Genomic DNA, 26824 nt, shown 5'->3' with positions numbered 1-26824 from the left:
CCGCCTCGGCAGCCTCCGCCTCCCATTCCAAGCTAAGAATGGGACGGGCTGTGTCAGAGGCGCAGCGTCGTCCTCCACCTTCTCCTCGAAAAAGAGAAGGAAACATCGGCTTCTCCGCCGGCTCCCGAACGCGCCAGATCAGCGCCCCGGGATCAGCGTCGAAGCCGACTCCTTCCCCTCGCCTTTAGGCTTTGCGCCTGCAGGAATCCACGCCACCTCCACCCAGGGTGGTTTCCTACGGAAACCAGCGTCCGCTCGGCCAGCGCCAAGGCCCCGGAAGTGACGTGCGTGCGTGCGTGGCGTGCGTTCGCGGCGCCGGGGGCGGGGCTGCGAGAGGGAGGGCCGGCGTGAGGGCGGGTTGTGGACAAGTACCGGCCACCTCCTCTAGCGACGGGCGGAGAGCGGCTGACCTGACGTCGGTGGAGCCGCAGGCGAGGTACGGGGCAGATGGGTTGGGGGCGAGGGCGGCGCGGTTCTTGGCTCGGGGCGGCGTGGCGGCGGCGCCGTCCCGGCGAGGGGGTTGCTGGGTCATTGGTCCGGGATGTCCACCCGGCTGGGGCCATCTCGCTCCGGTGTTTCTTGCAGCCCTCCGTCTCAGCCCCGGGGCCGGCGGCGCGGCCCTGGCCGGTCCCAGGTAGTCGTCGGCCCCCTTCATCCTCTGCCGTGCCCGGACTGCCCGTTTCGGGCGCTCGCCGCCAAGTTCTCTGCGGCCCGGCCCAACTCCGACGGGCAGACGCGCGTCTGGTTTCCTGGCCGCCTTCTGCCACCGTCCGCCCCTCGCGGGATGGCTGCCCTCCGGCTGGCTTCCTCCTCACTGTCCAGTCGCCAGAGTGCCGAGGGACACCTGTGGTGGTGGCCGGGTGGGTCATGCCCTAGGCCCCTGGGGGACCCCGTCGCAGCCTGGCCTGGCAGGGGCGCCAGGTACTTCAGGGACCCGCGTCGGTGTTGGGGAGGAAAAGGTCCCGGAGCTGGGAGAATGCTTCCAGCGCGGGGACTGAAGACTGGTCCTAACTTTGGCCCGGTGGCTGAGGGCGAAGTTGTGGGCCTGGGCTTAGGAGCAGAAGTCCCTGCTTCCGAACTGTCGGGGAGGAGATGCCCATCACGGAAGTTTAGTTGGCAGCGGGGAAGAGAGTAGGTCAGAGCCTGCTGGTGATGTCTCAGCGCCAGTGACCAAGCCCTGTGGTTGGGAAATGTGTCAGTGGGCGCCGGGCCTCGCCTTGCCGTGAGATTGATTAGGTGTCAGGAACATTTGTCAGGATGAGTTTACAGCATCACCTGGGAAGTAGTTTTTTGAATCTGGAGAGTTTTGTGTTTTGTGTGTAAAAATAGTTGTACCTTTTTTTTCTGTAAATCTAAAACGGCAAAACAAACCCAAAAAGTCTATTAAAGTTACTAATTAAAATAGTTGTACCAAGAAAGCTTTCCAGAGATGCCCGAAGATTTTATTTGATTTAATCCATTTAATGATAAATAACGATAATTTTAAGACTTACTGGTTCTTAGGTGGAAGATTAAGAAGTGTTCAATATTTGAATTTTTATTGACCTCCCAAGCAATCATTTTCTTCTCTCTAGAGCTACTTTGGCACCCCACTCCAGTACTCTTGCCTGGAAAATCCCATGGACGGAGGAGCCTGGTAGGCTGCAGTCCATGGGGTCGCGAAGAGTCGGACACGACTGAGCGACTTCGCTTTCACTTTTCACTTTGGTGCATTGGAGAAGGAAATGGCAACCCACTCCAGTGTTCCTGCCTGGAGAAGCCCAGGGACGGGGGAGCCTGGTGGGCTGCCATCTATGGGGTCGCACAGAGCCGAACACGACTGAAGCGACTTAGCAGCAGCAGCAGAGCTACTTTAGGAGAGGGGGACAGCGAAGATAGAGTGTGGTGAGCAGCCTGAGCTAAGAGTAGGGGAGAGGTGGGGTGGGGACCACACCCCAGGTGCCCCGAGGGACTGCAGGGTGTGGAGGGAGGGACCTGGGAATATTTACGGAAATGTCCTGAAGAATGAGTAATATTCAGACTGACCAGGTGGGGTGAGAAATTTAGGGGTAGTGGGAGTGTGGGGGTGGCGCAGCTAAAGGAGGAGAGGAGAGTAACTCCCCAGGAGGTGGTTTTTTAAAAGGAGAAAAGTGCAGAGGAGAGAGGGGCAGAGATGCAGGAGTTTCTTGGGCCTTTTCTCTGACAGTGACAGAACCAGGGAAGAATTTTGAGGTGGGTTGTTTGCCTGGTTAACGTGGAATTTTTATGTCGGTCTTACACGGTGATCAAGATCGTGCTTGATTCTGTGCCAGCTTGTGTTTTGAGTTTTTGAATTGAATTGTCTGTTCATTTACTAATTGTTTGAGTGTGTCTGACCCTGCTTATCTGTAAACTTCTATAAACAGGAATTCTGCTTTTATCTCTTTGCATCTCAATCCAAGTCAAGCATTCACCGAGTGTTCTAGGAGGACTTGATGAGACATCATGGATTTCTGATGTTGATTTTCAGTGAAAAAAAATTAGTCAATACTTATTTAGATAGCTACAAATAGAAGAACTAAGATCTTGTTTTTATTTACTTTTGTCATTCTTTGGCTAGAAACAATTTCTGTCTTGACAATGCAAATTTCACTTTTGGCACATGTGTTTATATTGGTTGCAAAGTAGACATCTTCAGCAGAGATGACCCATGCCTAAAATATTGGAAATGTCTGTGTAACATACTTGTCTGTTCTGTGACTTAGAATAGAAATGCTATTAAGTGGCTTCTTAGTCCAGCACTGACCCTAAAAAAAAGTTTCACAACAGAGGCCAGGCATTTTGAAAGTCATATTAAATGTTCATTTTTGTCCTAAAGAATTGTGGAAACATTATGTATATTGTTTGTTTGACTGAAATGCCTTGAAATAATCTAGACTGTTGTTGAGTAAACACTTAGGAAAAACAATAATAGTTGACTCATCTTTTTCCCATGTACTATTTCTAGCTCTTATTTTATCTGTTTATTATTTGGATAAAGCTCCTAACATGCCTTAAGAAAACGCTGTACTTCATGGTGCTGCTTTCAAGTTACCCCGTGAGATTCCTGTTGTTGATGAAGTTACTATCAGTGGGATAGGAAGTGTAATTTTTATTATGGAGTAAAACATTTTTTTACATTTCTGGTAGCATAGCTCACTTGTTTATGGTCACTAGGTGGGTGAAGGACTATAATTATAATCAATTAATTAGATAAATTTATAGTTAGAAGTTATGATCAGAATGTTAAGTATGAGGGCATGATAGAGTAAAATTTTACCCACTAAGAGAGTCTTAAGCTTTTTGTTTTCTTCAAATGACAGCAATGAGATTTCTGAAATCCCCGAAGCAGGAATGTAGCAAGAGCGTTCAGGGCTCTAAATTCCATGCTGTTTCACAGTGCAGAATGGTTGGCAGCATCCCCTGTGCTAGGCAGAGGGCAACCCGGAAGAAGCCGGATAGAAATTTTATAAATCATTTTTGAAGCTAGTTGGTTATGTTCTCATTCGGAGTAAATATGCAAATACACCTGCATTTGTGGTGATTTCATCTGTATTTTAAAAATGACTTTTGGGGGATTTTTACCGGGGATATATTTGCAAATTTCTGTGTGCACCCCAGTTAAAAATACATAATGAAAGTGTCTTATTTTTGATAGTTCCTCTGTCGTTAGACTTTCCTAATTTTAAATATAACGCTGGTTACAGCACTTGCTTTTGTTCTTTAGGAGCTCAAGAAAGATAATGCCTCTAGAAATTGAGCTCATAAATGTTTATTAATGGAAGAAAATATCTTCTTGTGCTCTACTGTTTGTTTTTTTTTTTTAAGTGGGGCATATCATTTGCTTATATCGCACCTTGTTCCTGAAAGGATTCATAATGACTTACAAAGATATGTACAACCAACTGTTGGAAACAGAAAAAGGTGATGAAATCAGGACTGTGGGAGAAAAATGAAGGTGGAAACAGAATTGAGATCTGTACACGAAGTGCTTGTACTGAAGTCTTGAGTACTTGTTAGAGGGCCCCAAATTTGACTGGTTTTTAGTAGCCAGTTCAGAAAGAAATGTCATCAGTTACATGGTTTGCTGACCATAAGACAAGACCCAACTTCTGCTTTGGATTCCCAAAGATTCCTTGTTCTGAGAAACTCCTCAACTACATCCTTAAGTAGCATGCATTTCAGAGGGCTATGTTGTGTTTTGCTTTGTTTTTTAGTAAAATTCCTCATTGCTTCATTGTGTAGGTTAATGACATAAGATCAAAACATAATTCAATAAAAACAGTTCTGGTGCTGGCAAAAAAAATGTGGACTAAGCACTCAGCTCCCGAGACTGATTTAATTTAAGAATCTGTTTTGTATTATCTAGGTGTGTAGATGGGGATGACACAGTTTTCAGGTTACCTTTCGTAAGTATTTTGTTTCTCCGTGGAGCTTTTTTAATTAATTTATCAGCAGTGAGGTTTGGGTTTGTGCTTCCTGACAAGTTCTTTGAGTACATCTATTTTTTGTATTGTTGGTTAATCACAGAGGCATATTTTTATCAGGCGTGCTTTATCATGGAGGGTATGAAAATGGAGGAGACTGCCAAGGATAAATATTTAAATAAAAGTTACCTTGCCTCCACATGTAGATAAGCTGAGGGAATACCAATGAGAACCAAGACTCATTGCTGGAAGTAGGTTTGTGGTGTTAGCTTCAACAGAGAGCATTGGCTTATAAAGTCCAGGCATAAAATTTATAATTTAAGAAGGGAAGCAATCCACTCGGCTCATCCTAGGTGTAGTGTCCAGTAAATTAATATATCTGCCTTTTCCTCAAGCTAAAAAGTTGACCTTCTAAGTGATTAGTTCACACTTATCAAGTGCTGGCATGAGCCAGGCGTGTGCTAATAATAAGCTCTTTACATGCATTGTCACGGTGTTGTCCTCCTTTATTCCCTTTCTTAAAAGAAAAATATAAAGAAATGTGGTTCAGAGCAGTAACTTGTTCCAGGTCATACAAGAAGTGGTGGAGATTTGAACTTAACTTTAAAGTTAAGTTTAAGAACTTAACTTTAAAGTAAAATTTAACTTCGGTAATCTGACAGACTCAGTGGTCCACACCTATGACTTTCTACTATAATACTTGAGGTGGGATAGTCTGGGCCCACAGGTGGGGCTACATGGTACACTCAATAGAGGTAAACACAATGGCAAGTATTATAACCCATCCCTGCAGAAGGGCCTTGAACCATTCTGAACCTTCCATCCAGAACATGAGCTGAGAGCTACAAGTTCAGGGCATTTGGCCAGTCTGTACAGCTGGGAAAAAATACGCCTTCTAGGCATCTGTCAGGATTAGAGAAGTGGGAATATTATTTTATGTGTTTGTGTACATCTGAAATGCATATACTTTTTCTTTTTTTTTAATTTGTTATAAATTTGTCTCTTGAAAACCACGATGATATAGTTGTAAAGATAGTGTGCCATTCTGGAAAGGGAGATCTATATTTATATTTAAGAGTAAAACTTTAGCTGGTAATCCCACTGCTACAATTTAGGACAAATTTAAGTTATACTTTTATAGTGATATTGTGAGGTGTATGCGTTATTAATCTCATTTTGTGTTTTATTAGGAATTGTATTTCATTTTAGAGTTGTACAGATAAGTAAACCATTATTTATTGTGAGTTTTCATATGAGACTATTCCAGTTTAATTTCACATCATTTTATTTTGAAGTATTGTAATATAGTTCCTCCAGGATATTGTAAATTGTGACCTAGCCTACGGAACTAAAGAGTAGAGAACATCCTTATTCATCCTTATTAGTAAACAATGGGTGGAACTGTCCTTGTCTAAATATAGTTATGTAACATGGTGTTTCCTTAATTGCATTTCCATAGCGCTTTTGTCACTGTAGTTAAATAGGTTCCTGAAAAATTAGTTGGCCTAATGACCTAAGTTTTGAATAGAATAGTATAAGAAGAATACAAAGTAAAATTGTGAAAACAACAACAAAAAAAGTAGGCTGATGAAACAGTGTCCAAAATCCATTATAATTAATGTCTTAGGAAGTAATATGCTTGGCTTTTACTTAGTGAATTGGATTACATTTTTATTTATAAAAATTAATTAGCCTTTGTGGTTGGGACAGTAGAGTGATAAGTGTGTAGATTTCATTTGTCTGGAGTTTCAAATGTTGTATAGTTGTGAATGGACACATCTTAAATATCATTTATAAGCAATAATCAGGTGGCAAAGTATTTTCATACCATATGCTAGCTGCTGATACCTTTACAGAACATCATATGATGTTTACAGAACACCTGCTCCAGGAAATAGAATGTCTGATGAGAGACAATATTGAAATTCAATATTTAAGTCCTTTGAATGTCAGCTGTATGAAGGAGACACCACTTTCTCCCAAAGCCTACTTTCATTTTATTTTTTAAAAATTTTATTTATTTATTTATTTATGGCTGTGCTGGGTCTTCATTGCCGCAAGTGGGCATTCTGTAGTTGTGGAGAGTGGGGGTACTCTAGGTGTGGGCTTGGGCTTCCATTGCGTGGCTGCTTCTACTGCAGAGCACAGGCTCGAGGCACTTGGGATTCAGTAGTTGTGGTGCGTAGGCTTAACTGCCCTGAAGCACGTGGGATCTTCCTGGACCAGGGATCAAACCCATGTCCCTTGTGTTGGCAGGTGGGATTCTTAACTGCTGGACCACCAGGGAAGCCCCTTTATTTTATCTTTTATTGACATATAGTTGATTTACAGTGTTGTGTTAGTTTCAAGTGTACAGCACAGTGAATCAGTTTTCAATTTCTTTTCCCATATAGGCCATTACAGAGTACTGAATAGAGTTCCCTGTGCTATACAGTAGGTCCTTGTTAGTTATCTGTTTTATAATACGTGTGTATGTCGGTCCCAATCTCCCAGTTTATCTCTCTCCTCTTTCCCCCCTGGTAACAGTAAGTTTGTTTTCTACATCTGTGACTGTTTCTGTTTTGTAAATAAGTTCATTTCAGAAGCCTACTTTTATTCTTACATGTGCTCGAGGAGAGATTGCAGGCAGATTTTGTTGTTGATATTACTCGTGAGAGGTTGTAGGCTGTTTCCCTAAAGAAGAATTTTTATCTTTTCAGTACATTGCCTTTTCAGTGTGTATGTGTGTGTGTGTGTGTGTGTGTGTGTTGTCTTCAGCTGTCTACCTGTTATTTCGTGATTTTAAAGTTTTAATATTTTGTGTAAGCATTTCAGAACTCACCATAAGGTACATATGTGGATTTTACTGTATTGCAAAGAAGACTGATATTTAAGCTCCATGTTACTTTGTGGTTCTGTCCTTCTTTGAGCTGTCATAGATTTCCTAAACAAAATTGGTTTCAGCCAGTGTGTTCTTCTTAGCTCCCAGTGATGACTAATTTCTAACCGCTTGGCTCACATTAGAATTTTCTTTAAAAAAAAATAAAAAGAAAAAGAATTTTCTTGGTGGATTGACACTGTTATCCTGAAATCATTAGTAGTGCTTTTTGCCTTAAAGTCTGCTCTGATACCAGTATAGCTTTCTTTGCTTTCTCTTGATGAATGTTGCATGCTATATCTTTTTTCCATCCTTATACGTTCCAACCTTCTTTGTCCTAGAAAAGCATCATGAAATTAGATTTAGTTTTTTATTTCTTTAGTCTGACAGTTTTAGTCTTTAAATTAGAATCGTTAGTCTATTAGTGTAATTGTTGATATATTTGGAAATTTTCATTCTTTCCTCTTAGTATTACTTCTGCCCTGTTTACTCTCTCCTCTCCTTTTGGAACTCTAGTTACACACCTGGTAGACTTTTCACAGTGTTCCCCCATCTGCTCCTTTTTCTTTTTTTTTTTGGCCACACCATGGGACATGGAGGATCTTTGTTCCCCCACCAGGGATCGAACCTGTGTCCCCTGCAGTGAAAGTGTAGAGTCTTAACCACTGGACCACCAGGGAAGTCCTTGATCTGTACTTAAATCTACTCTTGGAATTCTTAGTTTTAGTTAATATAGTTTTCAGATCTAGAATTTCAATTTGATTCTTATAGATTCCAGTTCTCAGTTGAAATTCTTCATGTTTTTATATGTTCTTTCCTCTTTCTTCCCCTATTATTTAAAATAGGAAATTTAAATAGCCATAGTTATTTAAAAGTCTTTCTGTTAACGTCAATGTCTAGATTATCTGAACATCTGTTTGTTTTTTCCTTTTGGTTTTCAGTTATAGGAATGCTGAGCATTATGAATAAAATGAAGTTCCAGATGCTGCTGCTCTTTTTCAGGAAGGAAATCCCTTCTCCTTTTTGCTAGTCAGGTAGAGTAGGGGCTCATCACCTAATCCTGTTAGGGACTGAGTTGATGATTGAGGTTGTGTTGCCGGTTTGGTACTGCAGGGATTCTCTCTAGTTTGTCCTGAATGCTGTTTGCCTTTAATGCTAGCAAGTAGCCAGCCATCCAGGCTGATACTCTCATAAATTCACAGGGATCCCTCCTCCTGGTAGCTTCTCTGCTCTAATCTTTGCTGAGAGCAGTAAGATTATTGAAAACTCTACTCTTTATTTTCAGAGGCTTTTAGTTTTGTTTTGAAGCCCTCTTTGTGCAACTGCAGAATTTGGTAAATGTCTTCAGGGGAAGGCCAGCCTTTTGTCAGGCCCTGTTCTTCAACTCTCCTCTTTCACTGGGATCTTGACCCGTGGAGTCTTGCTTTTCACCTCTTCCAAAAGCTTTCATGGTTCCTCTGTGGAAGGAAAGTCTTGATTCTAAGCTTTTTGCCCCAGAATCAGCAGTATGTCATTTGGATTCTCTACAGTTCCTCCCTTTTTTCAGAATCTATAGCCTTCTAGTCTTGGTTGCTTCATTTGCTTTCTGATGCATTTAAACATTGGTTTTTAAAATGTTGCTGACTTTCCTAATTCTCAGCAGCAGTGTTGGTCTGCCACAAGCTACTTTGTCATATTCAGAAAAGAGTTTCCCGCTAGGAATGAAGTTATAAGAAGAAATTAATCTTTTTATAATTGTGGTGCTTACTTTATAGCCAGGCTGTGTCCATGGAATTCTCCAGGCAAGAATACTGGAGCAGGTAGCCATTCCTTTCTCCAGGGGATCCTCCCAACCCAGAGATCAAACCTGGGTCTCCCACATTGCAGGTAGACTCTTTATAGTCTGAGCCACCAGGGAAAGTTACTTTATAGCTGTGGTTCTCAAGGAGCTTCTAGCTACATCACCTGGAAACTTGTTAAGAATGCAAATTCTCAGGCCCTCCCTACCCCTAGACCTCCTGAATCCATGTTGTAACAAGTCTTCCAAGTGATACTTATGCATGATAAAAGATGAGAGCCACTGCCTTATAAGTTAGTTGTTTGGCTGTTTAAGTTTCTTCTACCCCCTACAGTTGAACGCTAGAGAGTATATAGGGGTGGTAAAACCAAAATTTAGCTGAGTAAATGAAGATCTTATTGGCTTTATCAAATGATTCATGAATCAACAGCATCTCTTCTGGCAAAGAGATACTTTGAGAGGTTACACAACATGGAAGGCTTCTATAGTAAGGAGCGGGAACAGGAAAGGAAGTCATCATCAGCAAGGAAAAATCAAAGGTCATTGGAGGAAAGTAAAAGCTCAGGTGACCCTAGCTTCTCATTGGTTGATCTACAGCATTTTCTTTTGGCTGGGCCGGTTGCTGAGAAAGAAGGAAGTCTTTCTCTTGCTGACGAAATAAAGTAGTGCACTTCCTGTTTGGGAGTGCAAGGTACATCTCTTCCTGTTGCAGACAGTAACTGACGTCTTTCCAGCAGGGTAATTGATGTGTTCCTGTCTGAGGTAATTGATGAGGAGGATGATGAGGGTAGTAGTAGCAGATGAGAGCTCCCTTTACAGGCCTTCCTGATACCCATTTTAGTTGAGATTTTCTTTTTTTAATTTTTCACAAGGGACAAAAGTGAAAGAAAACTCTCTCAGCAGGTACTTTGTGAGTCTTATGAATAAATTATTTAATAAATCTAGAAGATACCTATTGAGTACTCATTTCTGTTCCTGGTGCTGTGTTGTCTACACACATGGAATGGACAAGTTAGCAAGTAATTGTAATAGAATATGAGTGTTGTAATAGCTGTAGTTATAAAATGCTCTAGGGGGACTTCCCTGGTTGAGAATCTGGCTTGCAGCGCCAGGGACGTGGGTTTGATCCTTGGTCAGGGAACTAGACCCCACATGCTGCCGCAGAACAAGGGAGCTGGTGCACCGCAACTGAAGCATCCTGGTGCCACAGCAAAATAGCCTGCAGTGAAGATCCCGTGTGCCACAACTAAAACCTGACACAGTCAAATAAGTAAATAAATCTTAAAAAAAAAAAATGCTATAGGAGCCAGAGAGATGGAATTATTCTGTCAGTGAGGAAAGGGGAGTCAGACATTATTTGAAATAGGGTGGGATTTGAAGGCGGATGAACAGAGGGGTACTCGAGACTTGTTCATGAATAGGATGACTGTGTAACTTATCGAAAACAGGTCACTTTTGAGAACCAAAGGGATGCTTTTATGCCAGGACTGTTCTCATTAACTGGGATGTATGATCAGCCTATTTGTAAAGAGGAAGTGATGCTGTGGATCCACAGGTCTGTGTCAACTAGTGAAAGACTCATTTCTTTCAATTATTTCTGGAATTTACAACAGTTCTAATTGGTTTACAGGACTGCTGTAACAAATTACCACAAACTAGGTGCTTAAAACAACAGAAATTAATTTTTTGTGTGTGTAGTTCTGGAGGCTAGATGTCTAACACTAGAACAACACTCATGTTCTATTACAATTACTTGCTAACTTGTCCATTCCATGTCCATTCCATCGGAGGGCGATGCTCTCTCCGAAGGCTGTAGGGAAAGATGGTTGCTGCAGGTCTTGGAGTTTCTTGGCTTGTAGCTGTGTTCTTCCAGTCTCTGCCTCTGTGGCCACGTGGCCTCTGCGTGTTTCTGTCTCTCCCAGGGCCTTCTATAAGGATACTAGTCATTGGATTTTGGGCCCACTCTAATCTAGTATGACTTCATGTTAGTTACATCTGCAAAGACCTTGTTTCCAAATCTAGTGGCATTCACATTTTTGGAGTCCAGCCTATCTTTTGGGAGGTCACAGTTCAACCCACAGCAGATGGGATGGTTTTAGCAGCTTTTGAAAGTTTCTGCAATTTAATTTATTGTTACACAACAAGGCATTTTTCTCACAAGCTTAGAACATAATACAAATATTTATTTGACTGAGCCCTCTAACAAGTCTGAATAAATACATTTCATTCCAGGCAGTTGTTTTTTGTACTTCTCTTATCTCATAGATACGTGTATGTCTAGCCCAGTGATAGCAACTGGCAAAGGATGAAATGGCTGCAGCAAAGCTAAAACTAAGATATAACTTTGCAAAACCAAAAGCCTTTGATCACTGAAGCCACCTTTACATACTGTAGTTTGCTGTTAGTTTGTGTTATTGACCAGTTGAGAAATGGCTGCTTCTGTGGAAGAAGAAGGGATAGAGCCTGGTAGAAGTAGACTTGAGCAGCCAGGTTATTTTGCGTGTAATTTTGAGTTACTCACCTCGGGAATGGCACGCTCAGATTGGAGTCATAATTTCACTTCACTGACGAGGGTGTGACAATACAGTAGAAGATTGTTGCCTGGAATTCATTCCTTAAGAATGCTGCGCTGCTGGCTGTGCTCATTCCAACAACATAAACTGTACATTATACTCCATGGGGTTGATTATTGTTTGAAATTATTTGGGCAGACTAGTGTCTGGATACTTTGTCTTGTTATATTTAACATTGGAACTCTGCCACTAATTCTCTGTGTGACATTCACATTCATTTTGGAGGCAGTGTATTTCATGCTATGAAAGTCAGTGAAACATGTATACAATCTTTGATTAAACTTATAGTATCTTTGTAACATGTAAAGTCAAGGACTAAAAGATGACATAAAAAGAGCACCTATTAAAAGAAAAAACATATCAGAGAAAATGAGGAAAGAACAGAAACAGTTTAATTCTTCAGAGAAAGCATGCTAATGACCAATAAGTATCTATAAAGATGGTTAATTTAAGGACATATGTGTTAAAACAAGAAATGCTTCTTTTTTGCCTTTCAGATTGGCAACAATTAAAGACTAATAATGCAGTTTTTATGAGTTTTTGGGAAAGTAGATCATTGTAGGTGGGAATGTAAATAGGTATGACCTTTTTGTAAGACCATTTTGGGGATATAAATCAAAGTTTACAAGGCATACACCCTTTGACATTCCATGTCTGTTCCTAGGAAGCTATTTCCATTTTGCGAATGGTCTGCTCAAATCCGTAGATTTATAAATTTTATTAATATAATTTCTAAATATGATAAAATACTCTCTTGTCCTCTTTACTTAAAATAGTCTTCCTGGTCTCTTATTGCCTTTGTGTTTTGGTTCTAAGATGGGGCCTTTTAAAAACTAGGTAGATGTTTCAGCTTAGTTATTCAAATCTGTTTCCTTTCTGATTTCTCCTGCAGCTTGTAAGCTTAGATAGCCCTCATGTCTTTAGAAGTTTCATAAATACTTAATTTTAGTTCTTTCTGTTTTTTCACTTGTATTTAAAGGACTTTAACTCTTTATGGTGTCTGTAGTTAACTTTGGGGGGCACTAGATTGCCGACCAGTAATTACAACATTGTTTATTGACATTCTTCCCTTCTCCTTCCTCTAATTATTACATTAGAGGCACAGAATATATTAAATATTGTATTATTATATTATATTAGTCATAAATTATTTTATGTATTAGCAATTCATTTGGGGGTCACCTGTAGTGACTTGCTAGTTGTGTTGCTAAGTTCACACTATTTTAACTAGTTTGCAGAAAATTAAAGTTCAGTAAATTAAATTAATTTATAATATTTTTAAAAATTCTTGCCTATGTATTATTGCTGATAAAACATGGAATTTTTTTTTGACTGTGTTATTTAGCATGTAGAATCTTAGTTCCCTGACCAGGATTTGTCGCTCGCCCCGTGCAATGGACAGTGGAAACGTGGAGTCCTAACTGCTGGACTACCAGGGAAGTCCCCAGATAGGAATAATTTTGCCAAGTTCAAAAGAGTCTTTTGGAATTTTATTGTTATTTATAGAAAACTTAAAAATTTGGAAACATTTGCTCATTTATAAAATATTTAGTTTTCTTATACTGTGTCTTTGTATGTCTCGCCAACTACTTACGCCTTTATATCTCAGTATTTTTATGCAGATGAATAATTATTTTTATTATATATATATATATATATATACACATAATATATATATATACACACCAAGCTGTGTGGCATGCAGGATGTTAGTTCCTCAACCAGGGATTCACTCTCCCCACTGCCCCCCCCTCCAAACACAGTGAAAGCACAGAGTCTTAACCACTGGACCTCCAGGGAAAGTCCCTAATTTTCTTATTAAAATAGTTCCCAGATGTTTTTACATTTTGATACTATTGGGAATGAGATCTCTTTTTATATTTCCTAATTTATAGTTAGATTATTGTAAGAGTTTCATAGATTTCATGTACACGTATGTAGCTTTTTCATATAAATGAAAATTCTTTTATGAAATTTAGTAATTTTAAAATTAATTCCTCAATGTATATAGTGTTTCAATTTCTTCTTTCAAGGCTTCTAGGTATATAGTCACATTTTCTAGACAGTAAGTGCTATGAGGACTGAAACAGTATTTTTACTTATATTTGTATCCTAAGTGCCTGTCATATAGTATAAATCAGTATATAAATATTTGTTGAATAAATAAATGAGGTCATGGTGAGTAGAGAAAGCACTATGAGAACATAGTGACTGTCTTGGAGTAATGTTTTCTTTATTTTCTATGGGTGTATATATCTCAGGTTTTCTAGAGTAACCATCTTTCACTTCTGTAACTAGGGGAAAAAAACAAATTTAAGGGAAAAAGCTTAACTTTAAATTCCATTTCTTAACTGAAGTTCAAAGATAGTTTATTGTTTTAGTAGAGTTGATTGGATGTTTTCCGTAAATCCCAGGTGTGTTGCCCAGAGGAATGATCTGTGAGGACATGACATTGAACCTAAGAAAAGGAAGCAGGCCTCTCACAAGGAAGATAGTGGGAAGCTACTCAGATCTACAGAGTGTTTTTTGGTTTGGTTTTACAAAATGAACCTGTTTTGCATGCAGAGCCTTAAGGAAGAACATATACAACTCTGTGGACTTTGTATACCTCTGGCCCTTTTCAGGGTACCTCAGTCCAGATTAAATCCTAGCCCTGTGGCAGAATTCACAGCAGTCTTGGCTGTCTCAGCAGTAGAGATCATTCTTACTCCATCCTCCCTGGTATGAGTAGGCCAGTTAAATTACGCATTTTCTATGCCCAGGTTGCTCAGTAACAGTCTACTTGTTGGTGTGCAGAGCTCGAACAGGAGCTAGGTGTGGTCCCTCTGACCTCCCTCCTGGGTGCAGTGCTGATGGTAGCTCACCTCTGGGTTGTGGCCCATCTGGCAAGGGATAGGTCTTTCTGCCCAGGAAAGACAGAATTGAGTCTCAGAATCGATCCCCTGTGTTTCTCCCTAGCTGAAGAGGGTATGGTGTCTCTGTAGCTCTGATGTCTAACCTGGGTGTGCTGTCCATACCTGCTTTGCCCACCAGAATAGCTTCATTAACACTGCATAACCTTCGGATCATGGGATGTACTTTCTTTTTGGTGGCTCACTTGGTTGCTTTGTTTTCCATACTTAGGAACAGAATGATCTGAGTGCTATGTATAACCGTCTGATACACATTGGTTCAATCATGTTGTTCAGTCACCCAGTCATGTCCCACTCTTTGCGACCCTACAGACTGCAGCACACCAGGCTTCCCTGTTCAGTCATAGGTGTTTTTATTTAATAGATTTTAAGTGGAATTTTTTTTAAAAAGGTTTTAATTTGAAACTACAGATTAGCAGAAAGTATAATAATACAGAGAGGTCCTGTATCCTTTTCACCTAGTTCGCCCCAATGGTTATTATGTCTTACATAGCTACCTGTAGTACAGTTTTAGTGAGTTGACATCTTTCAATGTGTATTATAGTTCTATGCCATTTTATCACATATGTAGATTCCTGTAACCACCATCATAGTCAAGATACTGAACTATTACCACTAAGAGCTCCCTTATGCTACCCCTTTATAATCACATCCTGTATGGGTAGACCCCAGGACTGCTCCTCAGCTTTTGTAATTCACAGAAGGATTTGAAGAACTCCTGTGTTCCTGGTTGTTTTATTACAGTGAAAGGATACAGTGAAACCGGATCGATGAAGGAAAACAGTGCATTGAGCAGAATTTGGAGGATACCAGACATGAGCTTCCAAGAGTCTTCTCCCAGTGGAGTTGACAGGATGCTTTTAATCCCTCAGCAGTAAACTCTAGTGCCAGGTGTGAAGTTTTCTGTTCCCTTAAGACTAAGATTCCAGGGTTTTTATTGGAAGCTGGTCACATAGGCACAAACATCTTTATGCCTGAGCCCCAGAAGGAGAGCAGTATTCACCGTACCTCGCACAGTGCACAGCATACAGCGCACACAGTCTGCACAGACTGTTCAGACAGCTTGGCACAATGTGGACCAAGACTACAAGCATACAGAACACCCTTATCAGTGAGTCTGTAAGGGCGCTCTTAAGATCTCAGTTCCCAGGAGCTGGCCAAGAGTCAGCCACACAAGCAGGCCCTTCTGAAAATGAGAATGTGCATGATTTGAGCAGCTCAGGCCTGCTTGGTTAACTCTTCCTGCATACCTTTCCTTACCCTCCCTTGTTAGAAATGGGATATGGAGAAATAATTGTGGGCCCAGGGTGGAGGTGAGGCTTGGGCTGGGTGGGGGTAGGTACTACTTTAGAAAGAGTGAAAGCTGAGACCTAACTGATGAGAGGGAAACTACCTTATGAACAGAGTCACAGCTTCTAGGCATTAGGACACACTTGCAAAGGTCCCCAGAAGAGAGAACTTGAAAGGAGTCCTGTATTAGCTTTCTGTTGTTGCCATAATGAATTACCATAAACTCAGTCGCTTAAAACAGCACCCAAAGTTCTGTAAATCAGAACTCCTGGCCAGCTCAGCTGGTGCTCTGTGAAGGCTCTCAAGAGGTCAAAATTAAGATGTCATCTGATCTGGGCTCTTACCTGGAAGTTATGGGGAGAATCTGCTTCTGGGCATACTCAAATGTTGGTGGAATTGAGTTCAATAAAGTTTTATGACCGAGGTTGTCATTTCCTTGATGGCTGTCAGCCAGGGGTCATTCTCGGCTTCTAGAAGCCACCCACATTTCTTACATTTCTCTACCTTCAAAGCCAACAAGGGTTCTTTGACTTTCTTTGACTTCTCTGTCCTCCTCTTCTGCTTTATATTTTAAAAACAATTTTCTTGAAATATAGTTCACATACCATACATAGGATTCACCCATTTAAAGAGCACAATTCAAAAGCAGCCTTGACCACACCAACTTTAGAACATTTTCATCACCTCAAAAGGAAACTCCATGCCCTTTAGCTATTTCTTATTTCATTCTCTCTCTCTCTCTCCCCCTGAGTTCTAAAGCAACCATTATTCTGTTTTCTCTCTAGACTTCCCTGTTCTGAACATTCATACGAATGGGATCATATAATGTGGTGTCTTTTTATGACTGGCTTCTTTCAGTTAGCAAATGTTTTCAAGATTAGTCCTGTGTGGCATGTGTCAGTACTTAATTCCTCTTTATGACCGAATAATATTGATACTTCATTGTGTGAATATACTACATTTTGTCGATTTATCAATTGGTGGCCATTTGGGTTGTTTTCAACATCATTAGACTATTATGGGAATTGCTGATATAAACATTCATATACAAGTTTTTATGTGGACATATGTTTTCATTTCTCTTGGGCATATATACCTTGGAGTGGAATTGCTCAGTAGCTCTAATTAAAATCATTTGAGAAACTGTCAGATGGTTTCCAAAAGCAGCTGCACCATTTTACATTCCCATCAGCAGTGTATGAATGTTTCAGTTTCTCCACATATTTGTCAACATTTGTTATTATCTCGCTTTTTATTTTTTATTTTTTTTTTAATCTCGCTTTTTAATACTAGCCATCTGAGTGTGGTTTTTCATTCTCCTAATGACTAATGATGTCAGAAGTCATTTAATGTGCTTATTGACCATTGGTATATCTTCCTTGGAGAAGTGTCTATTCAGATATTTTACCCATTTTGATAACTGGAGTATTTATCTTTTAAAATACGGAGTTGTAACAGTTCCTTATATATTCTGCATACACGTTCTTTATCAGATTCATGATTTGCAAATATTTTCTCCCATTCTGTGGGTTGTCTTTTCACTCTGTTGATGGGGTCCTTGGAAGCATAGAAGCTTTTAGTTCTCATGAGGTATAATTTGTCTGTCTTTTCTTTTGTTTATGCTTTTAGTGTCATCTAAGAATCTTTGCCAAATTTAAAATCATGAAATTTTACCTGTGCGTTTTCCCAAGAGTTTTTATAGTTCTAGTTTTTGCATTTAGGTCTTTTTAAAAAATATATTTATTCATTTACTTCTTTATTTTGGCTGCATTGGTTCTTAATTGTGGCATGTGGGATCTTCAGTCTTCGTTGGAGCATGTGGGATCTTTAGTTGCACACGCCAGCCCTTAGTTGTGGCACACGGGATCTAGTTCCCTGACTGAGGATTCAACCTGGGCCCCCTGCATTGGGAGCACAGAGTCTCAGCTACTGGACCACCAAGGTAGTCCCTGCATTTAGCTCTTTAATCAATTTTTAATTTCTGTGTATAGTATAAGGCAAAGGTCTGACCTCATTCTATATGCGTGGTGTTTCAGCATCATTTGTTGAAAAGACTCTTCCATTTGATAGTTGTAACCATAGTTTGGTGGGTTTATTTCTGGACTCACAGTTCTATCCCATTGATCCACATGTCTGTCCTTGTGCCAGTTCCATGCTGTTTTGATTATCATGGATTTGTAGTAAGTTTTGAAATTGGTAACATACGTCCTTCTACATTCTTTTCCAAGATTGTTTCGACTCTTCTGGGTTCCTGTTCTCTTCTGCGTTTAGGGTTCCTGTGCTTATATTAGGGCCACCTGGAAAATCAGGATAATCTCTATTTTAAGGTCAACTGATTAGTAATCTTAATTATCTGGAAAGTTGTTTTTTTTTTTTTTTGCCACCTGACGTAGCATAATCACAGGTTCACAACAGAGTGAATGTCATGGGGGCCCAAGGCCTGTGAGGCTTAGATTTGTGAAAAGGTAGTACTCTTGCCTGGAAAATCCCATGGATGGAGGAGCCTGGTAGGCTACAGTCCATGGGGTTGCTAAGAGTTGGACACGACTGAGCAACTTCACTTACACTTTTCCCTTTCATGCAGTGGAGAAGGAAATGGCAACCCACTCCAGTATTCTTGCCTGGAGAATCCCAGGGACGGTGGAGCCTGGTGGGCTGCCGTCTGTGGGGTCGCACAGAGTCGGACATGACTGAAGCGACTTAGCAGCAGCAGCAGAGAATGGTAAGAGCAGAAGTTGGATAGAGGGATGTGAATGGAAGCTTCAGAAATGTTAATTTGTCCAAAGTCACATTGCAGAGCTTGGATTTGAGTGCATGTTTGACCAGTCTCCATGTTCTCATGTATACATCAAGTTGGTCTTCATAGACTCATAGCTATTGTTGTTTTCAAGTTAACCTGTTGAGCCCTTAGTATTTGCAAAGTAATCTTCACAGTTACATTTTTTGAGCTCTAGCATAGTATTTGGGCAAGTCTTTGGGTGCAAATAGGCTGTACTGGAGTTGGCAAAAGGAAAAAGCAGTCAGGGATCAATGGGTATGTTTCAGAATTTGAAGGCAGGCAAGCAGCCAAACCTTAGCAAGGGGTTGGAACTGAGAAATGGAAGCCCCTCAGGACCTAGAGAGTATTTTTCTTCTACCACTTTTCTCTGCTTCTGTTGTGTATCTATTTCAGTCTGCAGACTGATCATCCTGTTACTCAGACTGCTTGTTGGAAGGTGGTCCTGCCTCAGCTTCTCCATCCTTCAAAAGAACAATCCAGACTCAATCTCATTTCCAGAACTTCATTTTGGGTCATGTATCCACCTCTGGTTCAGTCAACCGTGGCCCTGAAGTTGGGGGGAGGGGGGCTACACATATACAAACATGGCAACCTATAGATTTAGAGATTTACATTTGGGGAACACTTCCCCAAGGAAAGGGAAGTTGCTGACACATATGTTAGGTAGCCTCCCTAAAATATATTCATTTTAGTAACAGACAGCTGTGCTATCATCTTTGTAGTATAAAAACTTTTAAACTTACTGAATCAATACAAGGAAAAAAGTAGATATTTCTTTTTGCCTACTCCTCTTAGAATTGAAGAAGGACCACAGGCTGATGATAGTGAGTTTAGCTCAGACTCTCAAAATAGTTTGATGGAACTCAGGAGGTAGTACAAGTTTAGGCTTTTGTGATGTCCCTGCCACTTACTACCTTTTTGACTGAACAGATTATAGCTTCACAGTCTCAGTGTCTTTTATCTGTATTATAATAGAAGAAAGTAGATGGTCTTTAAAGTTTCTTAATTTAACATTCTAGACTCTTGACTAGACTTGGTTAACTTTCGTTTTAGCTCAGCCTCATTTATTAAATGACAAGTACGATAAATCTAAATCCTGTTTGTCCTTGGTGGTGATGGTTTAGTCGCCAAGTCATGTCTGACACTTGGGACTCTATGGACTATAGCCTGCGAGGCTCCGCTGTCCATGAGATTTTATCAGGCAAGAATACTGGAGTGGGTTGCCATTTCCTTCTCCAGGACATCTTCCCAACCCAAGGATCTAACTTGCATTTCTGTGGCTCGTTGCATAGGCAGGTGGTTCCTTTACCACTGAGCTGCCTGGGAAGCCAGAAAAAAAAGTATAGATTTATGTGAACACCTCCATAATACATTTCAGTACAGTTCTATTACCTCTAAAAAAGTTTCTTGTGCTGTTCATTTATAGACTCCCGCCCTAACATCAGTTTCTAATGATTATACAGTGCACTGATTATACCATACATAAACTGGCTTCATTCACTCAGCATAAAGCATTTGGGAATTCATCCCAAGTTGTTCGGCATAGCATCACTTACTTTTTTTTTCTAAGTAGCATCCATTGCATGGATGTACCACATAGTTTGTTTATTCATTCATCTACTGCAGGATATTTTGGTTGTTTCCATTTCATAAATAATGTCACTAGAAACATTGTGTAGATTTTTGAGTGAACATCAGTTTTATTTCTCTGGAGGAAGTAACTGGGAACTGGACTGCTGGGTTGTATGGTAAGTGTATCTAACTTTTAATGAAATTACCAAATCGTTTTCCATGGTAGATATACTATTTGTATCCCACTAGGAGGGTTCTAGTTGCTCTGCATCCTTGCTTCCACTTGGTATTGTTCTTAATTTTAGCCTTACTAGTAGGTGTGTATTGATGTCTCATGGTGGTTTCAATTTGCATTTCTCTGACGGATGATAACGTTGAACTACTTCTCATGTGCTTAGCTGCCATGTTGTCAAGGTGATGTGCCTGACATGGGTTCTTACCATCTGAAATGTAACCAGTTAGCCTGCCAGTTTCATAGATGCTGGCAGAAGTCATGAGACTCTGGAGTCGGAGACAAAGGGCTTCATTATTCACAGGACATCAATAAAATAAGCTTCATCTCACGTGGGCTACTTTTGGTCCCAAGCCCCATGGGGCTGGTGTCACAGCCGAGGAACCTAAGCTTAAGGAACTCAAATTCTTTACAATGAGTGGCAAACAAAGCCACCTGACTTTTGACCTGGATGGTAATATTCTATCTGTTTTTCTTGGCAGTAAACAAACTTGTCTTCTGCTCTGAAGGGAGGCAGTGATTGCTTCCTTCTGAGAATGTTTGATATGCAAACCTTCTTGAAGAGATAGTCTTAATTACAAAGGCCCCTTGTACAGAAACGTGAGAAACCATGGAGAATCATCTCCTATGTGTTTATCTTCTTTGGAGAAGTCTGTTCAGGTCTTTTGCCCATTTAAAAAAAAAATCAGATGGTTTTCCTTTCTATTGAGTTTTGAGAATTTTGCATATCGTGGGTGCAAGTCCTTTGTCAGATATATGATTTGCCAGTATTTTCTCCCAGTCTGTAGTTTATATTTTCATTTTTCTCGCAGTGTCATTTGCAGAGCAAAAGTTTTCAGTTTTGCTGACAAGTTCAGGCTGCTGGTTCCAACCCTGCTTCTGTGAGTTGTGGTTCCCGTGTCAGTCATTTTTCAGAGGCTTCACAGTGCTATTTCAGCCTGTTTTCTGGTGCACGCCGGTCTGAAACCTGTGCGGTGGTCTCTACTAGTGTGAGTTTTAGTCTTTGGTCCTGAATAGCATCCGACCTATGCATGCATGCGTGGGCTAGGGTGTTCACAGCTTGCTGTTGTGAATTCTCCTCAGTGATCCCTGCTGTATTTTTTAAGTTCCCTCGGGGCTTATCTCCTCTCTTCTGGGTGGAAAGCTATGGAAGAAGTTTCTCTGCTCTGTCTTGTGCTCCCATCACTGCCTGGGAGACTCCAGGGAGGGAAGGCCGGTGGGGTAGCCCCCTGCTCAGAGGGTAGCTCCTGCACTCTCTCATTCCAGTCGCTTCTGTGTACGTCATGTGAGTGCCAGTGGCTCAAGAGAAGGGGGAAAAGACAAGAAAATGGAGGGGTTTTCATATTTCCTCTCAGTGTTAGGAATTCCCATTCTCATTCTTTGAGCCAGAACTAGAGGAGCTCTGTGCCCTGGTGTTCATTTCTGGGTTGACTTGGTGATACTGGAGGGGAGAAAGGGTAACCTGAACGGGGGTTCAGTGATACAGTGAGTTCTGGTCTTCTTCCTTAATTCTTCTCCTCCCTTTTGCCTTTGAGAATCCTCGGAAGTAATGCTTAGTGCCTGCCTCTCTAGTTTTGGTGCACAGGCTTCTCACCGCACCAATTTCTCTTGTTGCAAAGCTCGGGCTGTAGGGTGCGTGGGCTTCAGTAGTTGTAGTAGTTGGGCTTAGCTGTCCCGCCACGTGTGGGATCTTCCTGGACCAGGGATCGAACCTATGTCCCCTGCATTGGCAGGCGGATTCTTTATCACTGTGCTACCAGGGAAGCCCCATCTTAACCATTTTCAAAGTGTATAATACAAAAGTGTTAACTATGTGTACCTTGTGCAACAGATCTCTAGAACCTTTTTGTCTGACAAAACTGAAAGTCTCTCCCATTGAACAGCAACTCCTGTTTGCCTCCCTCCCCCTAGCCCCTGGCAACCATCATTCTACTTTCTGGTTTGAAGAGTTTGACTTACTTAGATACCTCATGTAGGTGGAATCATGTCTTTGATTTGTCTTTTCGTGATTGACTTATTCTACTTGACATAATGTCCTCAAACTTCATCCATGTTGTAGCATATGATAGAATTTCCTTCCTTTTGGAGGCTGAGTAATATTCCATTGTGTATACCACGTTTTATTCATCCATTCATCCTTGGATGGATATTTAAATTGGTTCTAGCTCTTGGCTATTGTGAATAATGCTCAGTGAACATGAGTGTGCAGATATCTCTTCAAGATCCTGTTTTCAGTTCTTTGGGGAATATACCCAGAAGTGAAATTGCTGGATCATATGATAATTTTATTTCTAATTTTTTGAGGACCCTCCATACTGTTTTCCACAGTGACTATACCATTTTACCTTCCCACCAACTGTACGCAAGAGCTCCAGTTTCTTTACATCCTTGTCAGCACTTGCTGTTTGTGTTCTTTTTGATGATAGCCATTCTGACAGGCATGTGGTGATATGTCACTGTGGTTTGGGTTTGCATTTACTTAATAATTAGTGATGTTAAACATCTTTTCACATGTTAGTTGGCTGTTTGTATTCTTCATGGTTCAGATAGCCAAGAATCTGCCTGCAGTGCAGGAGACCCGGGTTCAATTCCTGGGTCAGGAAGATCCCCCAGAGAAGGAAATGGCAGCCCACTCCAGTATTCTTGCCTGGAGAATTCTATGGACAGAGGAGCCTGGTTGGCTACAGTCCATGGGGCCGCAAAGAGTTGAACATGACTGAGCAACTAACACTAACACACATATCATCTTTAGAGAATTGTCTGTTCACAGCCTTTGCTGATTTTTAATTGGATTTTTATTGTTGTTGTTGAGTTTTAGTTCTTTACATATTCTGAATATTAAGCTCTTATCAGATAAATGGTTTGCAAATATTTTATCCCATTCCAGAGGTTGCCTTTTCACTCTGTTGATTCCTTTTCTGTGCAGAAGTTTTTAAGTTTGATGTAGTCCCATTTGTCTGTTTTTGCTCTTGTTTCTTATGCTTTTGGTGCCATATCCAAGAAATTGTCACCAAATCCAATGTTGTGAGTTTTCCCCCTATATTTTGTTCTAGGAGTTTTATAGTTTCATGTCTTATGTTTAGGTATTTAATCCAATCAGTCCTTTAGTATGACAGGAATTTGCCATATTGAAACCTTCTTTTCCCCTCTTTCTCCCTTTCCTTCTCTTACTACCTGAAGTTGATAAACTCATTCTTTTTTTTTTTTTCTTAATTGCTTTGCTGTGAGCAGAATGATAGTGAATTCATTTTCAACAACACTTTCTTGTTTGCTCTTTGATTAGCAGGAGGAAGATGAGCCTTAAGTCTGAACGCCGAGGAATTCATGTGGATCAATCAGAGCTCCTATGCAAGAAAGGATGTGGTTACTACGGCAACCCTGCTTGGCAGGGTTTCTGCTCCAAGTGCTGGAGGGAGGAGTACCACAAAGCCAGGCAGAAGCAGATTCAGGAGGATTGGGAACTGGCAGAGCGGTAAAAGGACTTAACTTGGGGTGTTTTGACAATGGTGTAACTGGATACACAGCTTGGTGGAATACATTTTTCTCTTCTGTTTTGAGCTATCAGCAAGTCAGCTTAATTTTAAGAGAAATGGATATTTTCTTTCATTCACCACTTAATGAATAGCTTTCAGTGATTTCTTCACTTTGTCTTAACTTTTAATTGTTTTGTGTTTGGGATGAGTTAAGTCTTAGTTCTCTAATGTAGACAGTAAGCTCCTTTGAATGAAGATAAGCATACTTTATGGTGAAGGTTAGATGAGGTTATAGATATGAGTGCTCAGCGCTTGGCTTATGACTTTCATCAAGCATTATTTTCCTCATTCTTGTAATATACCCAGCATGACATCTGGCACAGTGATAAGCACACAACAGTAGAAACCTGTTGATTTGTATCCATGATCCTGAAAGTACAGAAATTTAACTTTTCCTTAAAAAATGGCATTTGTTAGTATTATCCAGATCCAGGAATATGACTTTGATAAAAATTAAAACATAGAATGTTTAGTGAGCATAGGAGCTAATAAAATGCCACAAATAATACCGCTGGACCACCAAGGAAGTCCCCAGGTTTTGTAGTTTTAGATTGTTCCCAGGTGATGCTGATGCTGCTATCTGGGGAATCACACTTTGACAATCATAGTTCTATGGATAACTTTTGAGATTTATAATAAACACCTCAAAATCAGCTGGTCCAAGGCCAGATTCTTTGCTTTTATTTACTCTAATCCCCACTCCCAGCAGTTCTTCCTGTCCCTCCTCTTGTATCAGTTAATGACATCACTCTTTATTCAGTTGACTAAAAGACATCAGTCACTCTTAATTTCTCCTTCACCTCCCACACACTGTTTACAACTAATTGAGCACGTTCTGCTTATTCCAGCTCAGAGAGGTCTTTTGAATTCCATCCTCTCCTATTTCCAGGTTCTTCTTTCTCTCTCTTAAATCTGTGTATTCTGTTCTTAATTACTGTCTCTGTCTCTAGTCTGTCTGCCCCTCCAGGTGTCACACAGCTACCTGCATTATGTTTAAAGCACAGATCAGATAATGGTATTGGATTATAGTCTTTCTTGATTCCCCACCACATGATGAAGTCCAGGATTATAGCAGGCTTGGCAGTCAAGGTTTCTTACCACCTGGCGCCTACCTGTACATCCAGCATCAGTGTCCATCACATTGTCAGTGGTCTGACTACATTGAATGATCTTAGTCCTCAACACAAGTCACCTCTTTCCCACTTGTAGTAGTACCTTCTTTCTGGAATGCCCTTTCACTTGGTAGAATCCTCTTGATCCTTCTAAGACTGGCCTGAGTATCACCATTATAAAAGCTTTCTTGGGACTTCCCTGGTGGTCCAGTGGTTAAGAATCCGTCTGCCAACGCAGGGGACACGGGTTCAATTCCTCATCTGGGAAGATTCCACATGCAGTGGGGCATCTAACCCTGTGTACCCGAGCTGTTGAAACCTATGCTCTGGAGCGCATGCTCTGCAAAAAGAGAAATCACCGCAGTGAAAAGCCTGTGTACCACAACTAGAGAGTAGCCCCTGCTTGCTGCAACTAAAGAAAGCCTGCACATAGTAACAAAGACCTGGCACAGCCAAAAATAATAAAATAAATTTAAAACAAAAAGCCTTCTTGGACTCTTCCAGCAGATTTAGGTTTTTTCCCCCTGTATTCTCATAGCACTAGGGTTTTGCTCTCTACTGTAGGCGCTGTCACACTATGTGGTAGTTATTGACTTAGCGCTTTCTCTCTTCCACCCTTGAGGTTGTCAGGGAGGAGGACTAGACTTTGTTTCTTTTGTGTAATCCTCGTACAAGTGCTGAATGAACTTGATCCACAGAGAAAGTCCCTTTTGAAGTTTGTAGTGGCACATAGGATAGTTTGCTATCAGAGACCTCAGGCTTCTTTGGTATTTAACCTCTAATTCTGAATGTTTTAGCTCCCCAATTCATCGAGTTATTACCTGTAGATGCAAGGAGAACTTGGAGAATATCAGGGTTACTGTTGATCTCTTCTTGAATTACAGACTGCAGCGGGAGGAAGAAGAGGCCTTTGCCAGCAGTCAGAGCAGCCAAGGAGCCCAATCCCTCACATTTTCCAAGTTTGAAGAGAAGAAAACCAATGAGAAGACCCGCAAGGTTACCACAGTGAAGAAATTCTTTAGTGCTTCATCCAGGGTTGGAGCAAAGAAGGGTAATTTTTCTGATTCTCTTTTTCCTTTTGTGCCCAATGAGACACAGAATGTGTGTGGGTTCAGCTTTTTGATTTCTGTAAGCATTCAGAAATATCAATGCAGACTTGAGATGTTGGGTTGGAGGTGCAGATGACAAATGAAATCTCATTGGTTGGAGGACATTGTGTTTAAGAAAACTTATTTTTACTTTATCAGAGGAATAAAGATAGTTGAAACATATAGTTTTGTTTATAAAATTTATTCCCATCGTATCTGCTTGGATGTTTTGTTTTTTGTGCCTTCAATTTTTGAATATTGGTTAGTTTACTCTCCTTTGTTTAATATCCTCACTATCCATACCTTATCAGAAATGACTGTTTCAAGTTATCTTAAAGTTATCTAAAAGAGAAGTTTTCTGAGAGCTTGAGAGACAGCTTGTGTCTAGATAGGAAATACTATTTAGAGAACATGTAGGAAAGGCTCTCTTTTGTTTGTAATTGACCTTTTTCATCCTTCTGCTTAAAATTCCACATTATAACCAGCAGAAAGAGTCTCGCTAAAGTCACACTTGTTCTACCAGTGAGCAGATAAGCTAGTTGAAATGACCTAGCAGGAAGCAAGAAAGAATGTCTCTTGTTAGACCGCAGTCTCTCTACCTCTGTGTTGATAACCGACACTGATGCTGTCAGAGAGCTGTTCCCTTGGACACTTCCTTCTACTCCCTCCACCCCA

General features: G+C 40.7%; 1 protein-coding gene across 7 annotated transcripts in view; it reads left to right on the top strand.

Moving 5' to 3' along the window:
* The first annotated feature begins 323 nt into the window (after positions 1-323).
* Positions 324-26824, top strand: part of RABGEF1 (RAB guanine nucleotide exchange factor 1) — a 50108-nt gene continuing 23607 nt past the window's right edge. For 3 of the 7 annotated variants that reach the window (XM_081558082.1, XM_081558078.1, XM_081558075.1), the window contains exons 1-3: positions 324-436; positions 23700-23888; positions 25946-26112. In XM_081558082.1, coding sequence (XP_081414208.1) covers positions 23710-23888; positions 25946-26112 — 346 coding nt within the window. In that variant the 5' untranslated portion in view covers positions 324-436; positions 23700-23709. Of the gene's footprint in view, positions 437-18417; positions 18556-23699; positions 23889-25945; positions 26113-26824 lie in introns of all 7 variants that reach the window. The other 4 variants (XM_081558081.1, XM_081558077.1, XM_081558079.1 and 1 more) reach the window with 2 other exon arrangements.

This window comes from Giraffa tippelskirchi, chromosome 13, assembly GCF_054371585.1.
Source record: "Giraffa tippelskirchi isolate mGirTip1 chromosome 13, T2T-mGirTip1v1.2.pri, whole genome shotgun sequence".
Classification (NCBI taxonomy): domain Eukaryota; kingdom Metazoa; phylum Chordata; class Mammalia; order Artiodactyla; family Giraffidae; genus Giraffa; species Giraffa tippelskirchi.
This window is presented reverse-complemented; position numbering and strand designations above follow the sequence as displayed.